The 10804-nt window shown below is 45.4% G+C and overlaps 2 protein-coding genes across 2 annotated transcripts; one reads left to right on the forward strand and one right to left on the reverse strand.

Annotated features, from left to right (window-relative positions):
• The first annotated feature begins 1538 nt into the window (after positions 1-1538).
• Positions 1539-3398, forward strand: LOC109529248 (uncharacterized). Its single transcript, XM_019892540.1, has 4 exons — positions 1539-2011; positions 2469-2701; positions 2791-3073; positions 3254-3398. The coding sequence occupies exons 1-4, from the start codon at positions 1911-1913 to the stop codon at positions 3396-3398; spliced, it is 762 nt and encodes a 253-aa protein (XP_019748099.1). The 5' UTR covers positions 1539-1910.
• A 16-nt stretch (positions 3399-3414) lies between these two features.
• On the reverse strand, positions 3415-4591 carry LOC109529260 (uncharacterized). The gene is made up of 2 exons (XM_019892554.1): positions 4295-4591; positions 3415-3929 (listed from the first exon to the last, which is right to left on the reverse strand). Exons 1-2 carry the CDS (start codon positions 4528-4530, stop codon positions 3488-3490), a joined length of 678 nt encoding a protein of 225 aa, XP_019748113.1. The 5' UTR covers positions 4531-4591; the 3' UTR covers positions 3415-3487.
• Positions 4592-10804: the final 6213 nt, after the last annotated feature.

A 10804-nucleotide genomic window follows, 5' to 3' on the forward strand; every position in this document is an offset into this window, starting at 1 on the left:
TTCCCCATTACATCTGTCTGTGTCACGCTTGACACACATCAAGCCACGCTTCTCCCTCACGTGACCGATTACAGTACTTTAAAACAAAACGCAGGAGCTCGCAAAATGAGTTAAAAAAAACTGCTGGAGATCGCAAATCACGGCGGTCTTAAAAGTACGTTCGAGACAACTGATTAAAGTTATGGCTGAATACTCTGAGATCGCCACAATAGCACTGTTGCTATTTCCGACATCCTACCTGTGTGAGGCGGGGGGTTTCTGCAGCAACGGCGACGAAAACAAAATTACGAAGTAGACTGGACATAAACCACACACTTGAGGTGTCATTGTCTCCTATTACCCCGAAATGGGACCGTCTGGTTGCAGAAAATCAAGCTCGGTGCTGTGGTGAGTCGTCATTTTCATGCACTTTGAATTTGCGTTGTATCGTATTTTGAAGACATTAAACATTGCCAGAGGCGATCGGAGTGTTGCGGCCAGATTAGACGCTCCTTGTGTTTATTATTATATTTCGAAAACGCCACCATTTTCATGCAGCTCATACAATATTATTTTGTTGTATTATTTCCGCCACACCTTAAATGCCGGTCCGTGAAAATATTGTCTGACATAAACCGGTCCGTGGGGCAAAAAAGGTTGGGGGCCCCTGGTATAGAGGTCTCGGTCCTTTGAGCAATTACCCACAATGCACTATCGGCGGCCATATTGGAAGGCTGTTATAAACAAGCCATACACGAATAGACTTCGTGTATTGCCAAGCCATACACGAATAGACTTCGTGTATGGCTTGTTTATAACAGCCCTCCAATATGGCCGCCGGTAGTGCATTGTGGGTAATTGCTAAAAGGACGGAGCCCTCTATACTAATCTTACATGACTGACATGCCTGGTAATGTCAGTAACAACGTAACATATTAAGAGTTATTCAGATAACTCTAGCAGAAAGAACATGCTAACAAGTTTACCAAACTATCAGTTTCACTCCAAATCACTAAATCCAATGAAATCTTCATCCTCGGTGTCACTTTTAACAACTCCCCCAACTCTGGAGGTAGACGATGCGCCGCTTCCTCCTCTACGTCACCTTCGTCAGACTCATCGTCGATTTATCAACACAGGCCGAGAGCGACCTCTTGTGGTTTAATGTGAAAATAACATGTGAAATGACATAATCATGTGTTAATAATTTCACACATAATTCGCTCCAACGTATAAATCGCACTCCCAGCCAAACTATGAAAAAAAAAATGCGATTTATAGTCCGGAAAATACGGTACTTCCCGCCTCCAAAGCCATTGTAAATGAGATGTTCGGACCCAAAGCGGCTTTCGAAATAGCTTGACTGCTGTAAAAGCTAAAAACCGAGAAAGACTGAGAGCTGTGGAGGAAGAGCTTCGTGTGTCTTTCATGGATTGCTGCCAGGATATCAGATCTGTGTTCATCCAAACCATTTATCACACTGAGTGAGAATAAATATGAAAGATTATAAAATATTTGATTGATGTTTATTTGATTCCTATTCAAGATGTTATAATATAATGTCATTCATCAATGTTAAAGGCCAAGTGTGAAGTAAAGTTGGCCAACCATGTTTTGGAGTAATATCAATGGCTGAACAATTATAAGCATATTTCCGTTATTTTTTTTAACGCAAGCCGTCCAGATTCTTTGTTTAACCCTTAGCAACGCCCTTGACAACAAAAATGCTTTTCTTTGGCAATCTTCGGAAATGACGTCACATGGAGAACTGCGAGGGAAGTCCTCCATTGAACAGCATTGTTGCATTGCTTGGTGGTAAGATGCCACGGCGGTGTGTGGCGATGTATTGTTCGCAATCGACAGAAAAGTTGTACCAGTGGCCGAAGGATAGCAGGGCACGTAAATAGACATCTTTTATTCGCACGAAGCAAATGAATTTCATGCCATCATCGACGAGTGTTCTCTGCTATCTCCACTTCAAAGATGCCTGCTTTCTCAACCGGTCTGCTTATGATCGAGGATTTGCAAAAAAGTAAGTGTGATTTTTTTGGATAGATGATGATGATTTCGTCAAAGCATAGCTGCCAACTCATGTGGAATGAACAGTAGAAGGTAGCGACGTTAGCCGAAAGCTAACTCGAGAAGCTAGCAACGTTGAACAGGAGAAGCTAGCGACGTTAGTTTTCGGCTCCAGGCAAACCCCGATCGATGCTATTCATATCAGCGATGAGTAATAATGGCAGTCAGACAAATTGTTCTGGAAGTACATTTCAATAGATTGGCAGCGCTGCTTTGTTGATGAATGAACATGACGCATCCTCTTGGAAAACTGCCAATCATTTGTCACGCCTACTGCATTTTATGATTTATTTAATAATTAAATATTTGGTAAGACAGGGGTTAGAAAAGATGTGATAGTATTTTTTTTAGGTTTTATAGGTTTCATGAGCAAAATATATTTCTCTTGTCTCCTCATATTTATTCTGCAGGTTATTACTCAATGCAACTGCTGCCCCAACAATTCACCTGCCTCCACAAGACCAGCAAGTTCAATATCCACCTGTCCAGCGTGCAGCAGCAGCTAAGCGAGACAGGAAGCGAACCGTAGCTGAGGCTATCAGCTCTGAGACGGTTGAGTGTGGAAGTCAGTTATTGCTGGATGAATCCAGTTCAAACAGCCATCAAGATGATGAAGTTATACCACCACATAGTGTGGATAAAAGTAAGTGATGATGATGATGAGGATGGCCATTAGTGATAAACATATACATACATTGATTATAAACATATTTATCTTTTCAATTTGTTCAGTGGTGCAGACATTGAAGTATTGTCCTCCATGCGAGAAATGTAAGAATAGGGCAAATTACCGGTCCATTGGCATACAATGCAACTTGGGCCAACCAGAACCCAAAAGCAAAAAGGTCTGTATGCCACTGGTTGACACAGACAGTGAAGAGGAGAGTGACGTGGAAAAGGACAGTCGACACGTCCCGGACCAAGATGTGGAGTATATTGCAGGGGAGGACAGCGATGAAGATGAACCAAGTTCATCAGATGATGAAGTGACACATGTCAGCTTCGAAGAAATCCAGTAAGATTTTCATAACTATTTTCATTGTAAATGCGATTAACACAAATCAACTTTTACAACCACAAAACTGAAATTGGCTAAATTGACAAGAGCATATGTCATTTTAATTGCATTTTCAAGATCAAATTACTCACATTTGTCTCATAATGGAAATTGTGTATTCTTGAAATATATTTGCAGGAGCAATGAAAGTGAAGACCTTCACAAGCAGCGGAAGTACTTGGTGTTCGAGTCCTCCCTGATCGCCCTCTTGGCCGTTTGTGTCCTTTGCAAAGGCAGAAGCGCCTGCTTCCGCTATGTCAAAGGGACACTGGTGAATAAATAAAATTGCATTCCCTGTATTCAGTTGTCCTCATTTGTTTATTTTTATTACAGTATTTTGTTATGGTAGACACCATGTCCACATTAACCACTCTAAAACCAGTCCAAATCACAGTTCTGGAACATTTCTCTGTGAAACACGAAACCCTTTGAATACAGCTGACTCCTCTTCTGGTGGTGGAAAATGTGCCCTGATACAAGACACGGCACATGCTGGGAGCACAACACGGTTGTCCTGACCAAGAAACTTCCAGCACCAGCGCACCAATTGTCGGTAGGCAAATGCCTATACTTGGCATCCTGTGGCCCATCAAATGCCTTGCCTTTGTACTGCTGCTTGTAGGTCATCCATGCCACCTGTAATCCATATGGGTCTAGGCACACAGCATTGAGTCCAGGATGGTCGGTGATGCAGTACAGCACCTGATTGAAGTGTTCCTCTCCTTGTCGACGTACAGTCACTACTTCTTGAATTTCATGGCAGCAAACACATTCAACTGCTGTAGGCATTTGCTGGCATTTACCACAAGTACACCTGAAAAAAAAAAAAAAAACAAGTAAAATACTGAGCGATGACACCATGAGCATAAATTTTCTTGAACAAGCGTATTGCTATACCCATCAATCAATAATTCTGTTGTTTATGAAAACATTTGATTCAAAATATACAAGTATATGGATGGAATACTGTACAAAAGTTTAAAAAAGTCTTTAAAAAAATTCTCAAGTACAAGTCAAAAAATTATTTTCGAAAAGAATACTCAAGTACCGAGTAGGCTAACTGAACATGAAGTCTGATTATTTTTTCTAAACAATGTCATCAGATAGACAAAAAACATAAAATTATGTGCACATGCCTGCATCTTCAAATCATAAAAATAATACCAGCCTATATCTTACCAATATTGTCGATGGGTCTTGTCTCCATTCCATGTCAGGTTGTCTGGGCACATTGTTTGCATCCTGATTAGCGTCTGGCTCATACATGAAAGGTCCAACATGTAAAATTCCTCCTCTTCTTCCTCCAACTCTTTAAAAACTTGGATATCCTCACTTGCGCTCGATCTATCGCTTGTATCGCTGTTTGAATCATTGTTTGAAATGCTTTGCATCTCGGCCGTATGGAGCTCTGCCATTGCTGTTCTCCATGTGACGTATCACTTCCGGGTTACTCCCCTTTCAGGCTCGAACTTCGGAAAAGCGTTTACTGTATTTTGTCAAATATACAACATATAAATTATTTTTTTCATGCTTTATTTGGTGGACAATGTTTAAGTACTTTCATTGTGACCCTATTTGGCATTTCATGAAATTACTTCACACTTGGCCTTTAAAAAACGCTTATAATAACAATGTAAGACTTTAATTGTTAAAATAAGTTGGGTTTTTTATCACTCTTTAAGCAAGTGGTGTGCCACGGGATTTTTTTCAATGAAAGACATGTGCCTTGGCTCGAAAAAGATTGGAAAACACTGCTGTAGGGCAGCGGTCCAGTGCCCAATCTTTTTTTGTACCATGGACCTCAAGGACTTATTATGCCCACCACCTTTTCTAGCCACTGCCCTGAGGCAAGCGCAACCGATCCATGCGCACCAAAACCAGCAGATATTCAAACAGCTTCTTCCCTCTTGCAATTACCTACCCAAACAGTAACTCAAATCTCTAGTGGCTCTTTGCATGGTTGCACACCCCTGTAGAACAGTAGTACCTCAATGATCATTGTAGCTCCAACTCTCTACATACTTGAACGGTTGTCGTGGATCAATATTCCACAGCACCAGACACTTAAAAACGCTCAAGGACTTTCTGTACAATTGCACACTTGAAGTTGTTCTAAAAATACTGTTACTGGTCACTTTAAAAATGGTGCAATGATTATCTGCACCAACGGCACAACCGTCATAGTTTGTATTGCACCACTGATCACTTTATTTCCATTTGATACTTTGCATATTCTCACCGCTGCCACTGGGTGGTACTATCGCACAACGGTAACCTTAAATTACGGAATGTCTTTCCATACTTATTTTTCGTGTCCTTGTTTATCATAGTTGCTTAGTACTAGTGTAGCCTGTCCTACCGGAGACAAATTCCTTCTGTGTTTCTACATACAATAAAGATGATTCTGATTCTATCAAAACAGAGAGAGTTCACATTTTCACAACAAAAGATGGACATCAAGCTGAAAATTGGAAGTGTTTCAACATAAGAAGATGCCAACTCGTGCCCTGCATGCCAGAGAAGCATCCCTGAAAAAAATTTGCAGTCATCTTTTGGGCAGTTGTCCCCCATCCAGAAGTTGGGGATATGATCCCCAATATGTTTAAGTGTACTTGAGTAAGATATTGAACCCAGTTGCTCCTGATCCTCTCATTAGCAGGGGAGTAAGGAAACAGTGTTAAAGCGCTTCGAGTATCTAATGTAGAAAAGTGATATACAAATGAAAGCCTGTTCATCATTTTCCTTTTCAGCAGTGCACCATTCATTTCCAACCAAATTTGACCCTAGAACAGTGTAGTCCAAACTTTTTCCTTCGAGGATCGCATACAGAAAAATGGAAGACTCCATGGTACACGTTGACATTGTCCGAACTTATTAAACACACGAAAACCAAACCAATGAAGCAATTATGCATAACAGATGTTTGAGCTATATTTTTTCCACGTGTTAAGGTGATGCATCAAACAGTTTTTTTTTTTGGGGGTGGCCCACAGACATGTAACCCATTAGAATAGATTTGCCCCTGCTCCCCTGCCGTGAGCAGATCTCCACATTCACAACCAAAGCGAGGATGAAAATGTAGTAAGATGACAATTTTCAAAGCGGTTAACTTGAGGACTCGTCTTCAGGACGAGTAAAAAAAAAACAAACAAACAAATAAACAAAAAAAAAAAGCGTCTTCCCTTAAATTATATGATCCATTTAGTTTCGGTCACTCAAAAATGTTTATTTGCCCCTTCCACTCACAAAGCACAAAAATCCTCTTGTAAAGATGTATCAGAACATACATGATTGCATCCACAAAGGATGGGCGGAATGATACTAAATGTATCGATATTTCCAAAGTGAGTGCTTAAATTTAAGTATTGTGGCAGTCAAAAGGAGCACACACGATTGACTGTATATATGTCTTTATTCCACGACTGCCAACAAGTGGATCTAAACAATTACAAATTTGCGCCAAAGATATTCACATAAACACGCCCCCTACTGTATGCCTGCTGGGTGAGAAGCATGGTCCTAGTGTCCGCCACACAGCACCCCCCAGAACACCCAGAAGGACATCACAATGAAAATTTCACAGGGGGTTTAATTAGCCTGCCACAACGACTACGCAGTCCGTCTCCTGGTGGCGCAGGCGAAACCAGTCGCGCAGGACACCCCGGTGAGACACGAGTAGGAGAATGACACTCAACATTGACACGCTGAAGTGAGGCTGCGGGTTTCGGAGGGCGACCACGGCGAGGGACCTGGGCCGGCAACAGCACATCGCCTGCAACCAAATGAGCCGGTTTGAGCCTATCCAAAGAAACACACTCCCTCCGCCCACCCATATCAAGCACAAAACTCTTATCACCGTGCTCGAGCACCCTAAATGGGCCGTCATACGGTGGCTGGAGGGGCGAGCGGTGGGCATCATGGCGCACAAAGACAAAACGGGCCGACATGAGCGCAGATGGTACGAACACTTTGGGAACACAATGGTGAACCGGTGTCGGAGACAGGGGTCCCTCCACTGAAAAGGGGAAAGAAGGCGCGCCGGAACTTCCTGGCAGGAACTCACCGGGAACACGAAGTGGTTGACCGAGCACTAACTCAGCAGGGGCGGCATTAAGCTCGTCTTTCGGAGCCGAACGTAACCCGAGCAAAACCCATGGAAGGCGGTCGATCCAGTTACCGTCCGAAAGCGCAGCCCGCAGCGCAGCTTTTAGTGACCGGTGAAAACGTTCGCACAACCCGTTAGCCTGTGGGTGGTAGGCCGTAGTGCGGTGTACCTGCACACCCAAGGACCCTGCCATGGCTGACCAGAGCTCCGACACAAACTGGGGGCCCCTGTCCGAGGTGATATCAGATGGCGTGCCGAAACGCGCGACCCAGGACGACAGAAAGGCAGGAGCTATATCTGCCGAGGTCGTGGAGGACAGGGGAACTGCTTCCGGCCACCTAGTGGTCCGATCTACCATCGTGATTAGATGTGTGAAACCCTGCGACGGAGGGAGGGGGCCTACCAGGTCCACGTGGACGTGGTCAAACCGCCTGGCCGGAATTGGAAAAGGTTCAAGGTTCGCCCTGGTGTGCGGGTGGACTTTGGCGCGCTGACACGCCACGCATGCAGCCGCCCACCTCCTGACGTCCTTGCGTAATCCAGGCCAGACAAACTTGGCCCCAACCAGCTTGACAGACGCACGAACGCCAGGGTGCGAGAGGGAATGGATCGAATCAAAGATTCGGCGACGCCAATCCAACGGGACAGCAGGGCGAGGGCGACCCGTAGACCCATCGCAAAGGAGAGCGGGACCACCCACACGCATTATAACCTCCTCAAGTTTAAGAGCCGTACCGGCTGCCCTGAGGTTGCGGATGTCAGGATCCTTGGATTGGTCGGCGGCCATTTCCGAAAAATCAACCCCGAGATGGACCGGATATATGATTGCGTGCGACAAACAATCAGCCACAGGGTTACACTTACCGGCCACATGCTGAATGTCAGTTGTGAACTCAGAAATGGCCGCTAAGTGCCGCTGCTGCCGAGCCGACCATGGTTCCGTAAACTTTGACATTGCGAATGTAAGTGGCTTGTGATCCACAAAAGCAGTGAAAGGGCGTCCTTCAAGAAGGAAACGAAAATGGCACGTCGCAAGATAGAGTGCCAGCAGCTCTCTGTCAAAAACGCTATACTTGCATTCGTTATCCCGCAGCTTACGACTGAAAAACGCAAGGGGCTGCCATACGGTCTCCACCAGCTGCTGGGTGAGAAGCCTGGTCCTAGTGTCCGCCACAGTATCAATACTCACGCTAAATTAACGATATTTGCAATTACTGTATTATATTTTCTTCAGTTTTATTTTTTTGTACATTTTTCTGTATGTGAACGACATTTTCCTTCCTCCTTTTTACACACACGTAAGCAACGGCGTCTGCTCCTTCTTCCTGTATTTATATTGAGAGGCGAACCGCAGAAAGGGCAAGTTGAAGCAAACATTTCAAACTACAAAACAAATTTTAAAAATAAATAATTAAAAACTCGCTGCCGAAACACACATGTAATTCAAAAACACTAAAGAGCCAGACCACTAGAGGGCACTATAGTACCAATCACATGAGACCAGATTTTCTCAATAGTATCCAGCTGCAGACTCTGTCGTGTTGTCGAATGAGGCACACGTGAGTCCAGCTGTCGTGTTAACGTGGATACCTTTAATTTAGCTTTCGCGATGCGTGTATGCCTCTCTCCAGTCACACTCTCGTCTGCCGCTCTCGACCCACCTTCATGACGTAGTCGCCCCGCGACTCTATAGTCACGTTGTACACGATTACACCACAGACTCGGAGGAGGTAGCTTCAGGCAATGGTAGACTGGGTAGACTACCAATGATTCAACAGACCTTGAGGATTATTCTGCCTCGTGGTTGAGAGGTCTGCTCCTATCTCAGCCTGTGTCAAAGGATCACATACACAAAAACAAATGTTACTCTTATTTTCAACAATTGGCTCCAAAACACAATAACTTGAACAGCCATCTTAACTGATCCTCCTCTACGCTCTGTAACTGGCTAAGCATTGTATAGTGAACAAAATAACACGTACAAACACATCTCAGCATTCATCATCTTATTTTTTATTTATTTATTTATTTATTTTAACAACCTTATAAACAGAGCCACATCGACTATACCAGAACCATAGGAGGAAGAAGGGGAAAAAAGAGGGGTGGGGGGTTACAAGTCCAACCTGGTTGGTTTCACCACGACTCTCCCAAACCTGGTCTTGGCAGTTGGAGTAGCTGGCGCGTCTGGAAGATTCTGCTGTGGTGGTTCAGCTGATGGTCTTCCTGGAATGCCTCCCGAGAACTGTTCCGCTGCACCACGGTCACTCTGGTCAGTCGAGGACCTCATTGGGATGAGATGACGACGGTTTCGTCTGATGGTCCCATGGGGTCCCTCCACCAGATATGATCGCGGGGAAGCATGTCTTTCAAAGACGGCTCCTTCCGCTCCTTGGTCCTTAATCCACACATCCTGTCCTGGGTTGAGTTTGATGAGGTTCTGTGCCCGATGTCGCATGTTGTAGCGTTGTGCATCTTTTGTCCTCTTCTCCCGTTCATTCCGTACGATGGCACCTCGGTCAGGGATGGCTGGGTCGAGCAGGGCAGGAAGGATAGGCACCGTTGTGCGGAGTCTCCTCCCCATGAGAAGCTGAGCCGGACTGTACCCGTTTTCAAGAGGGGTAGCCCTGTATGCGAGTAAGGCCAGGTAGGGGTCATCTGCTTTTTTCAAGAGGCCTTTGACCGTCTGAACTGCACGTTCTGCCTCGGCATTTCCTTGTGGATATCGTGGGCTACTTGTTATGTGACGGAACCCGTAGGACTCCGCGAAAGCCCTGAAGCCCGTTCCAGAGAACTGGGGCCCTCCATCCGAAACGAGAAGGTCGGGGATCCCGTGGCGTGCATAGATCGACTTAAGGTGGCAAATTACCTCATTCGATTTTGTGGAGGCCAACGGAGCTATTTCCACGTACCTTGACATGTAGTCCACAACTAGCAAGTAGGTCTTGCCTCCGAGCACGAACAGATCTGCACCCAACTTCTCCCATGGTCGCCCTGGGTACGGCGATGGAATCATTGGCTCCCTCTGGTTCCGTCTCTCCTTGCAGCATGTTCGGCAGTTGAGAACCAACTCGTTCAGCTGTTGGCTCAGCCCGGGCCACCACACCGACTGCCGCGCTCGCTGTCTACACTTCACCACGCCTTGGTGACCTTCGTGCAGTTTGGCGAGGACATCGTTTCTCATGGTTGAAGGTATGACGAGTCTCTGTCCCTTCAGTAAGATTCCATCGTGGACTGTAAGGAACGCCTGCTCTGCTCTGTACAGCCTGAGTGCCGGTTCATTTGGACCGTGTTCGGGCCAGCCTTCTGTGCACAGCTGCATCACACGAGCACACACACTGTCCCTCTGCAGCTGCTCTCTCAGCCTTTCTATATATTTGGTGGTCGCCGGTAGGTTCTCCATCACCATGTCCGCGTAGATCAGACCTGGGCAAATTACGGCCCGCGGGCCGGATCCGGCCCGTTGGTCTTTTATATGCGGCCCGGTAGTTGGTACAGTACACAATTAAGGTTCGATGTAAATGATTGCATTCATTTCATTTGGACGTGTAATGACAGGCATTTCAACGCCAGGTGGCGGAGTT

Source organism: Hippocampus comes, unplaced genomic scaffold (assembly GCF_001891065.2).
Source record: "Hippocampus comes isolate QL1 unplaced genomic scaffold, H_comes_QL1_v1.1 scaffold212, whole genome shotgun sequence".
Taxonomy (NCBI): Eukaryota; Metazoa; Chordata; class Actinopteri; order Syngnathiformes; family Syngnathidae; genus Hippocampus; species Hippocampus comes.

Excerpts from the sequence above, each read along its gene's own strand:
- LOC109529260 (XM_019892554.1), bottom strand. The coding sequence starts at position 4,530 with ATGGCAGAGCTCCATACGGCCGAGATGCAAAGCATTTCAAACAATGAT. Across the intron at positions 3,930-4,294 it reads AAGACCCATCGACAATATTG|GTGTACTTGTGGTAAATGCC; the intron begins GTAAGATATAGG and ends TTTTTTTTTCAG.
- LOC109529248 (XM_019892540.1), top strand. The coding sequence starts at position 1,911 with ATGAATTTCATGCCATCATCGACGAGTGTTCTCTGCTATCTCCACTTC. Across the intron at positions 2,702-2,790 it reads ACCACATAGTGTGGATAAAA|TGGTGCAGACATTGAAGTAT; the intron begins GTAAGTGATGAT and ends CAATTTGTTCAG. Across the intron at positions 3,074-3,253 it reads GTCAGCTTCGAAGAAATCCA|GAGCAATGAAAGTGAAGACC; the intron begins GTAAGATTTTCA and ends ATATATTTGCAG.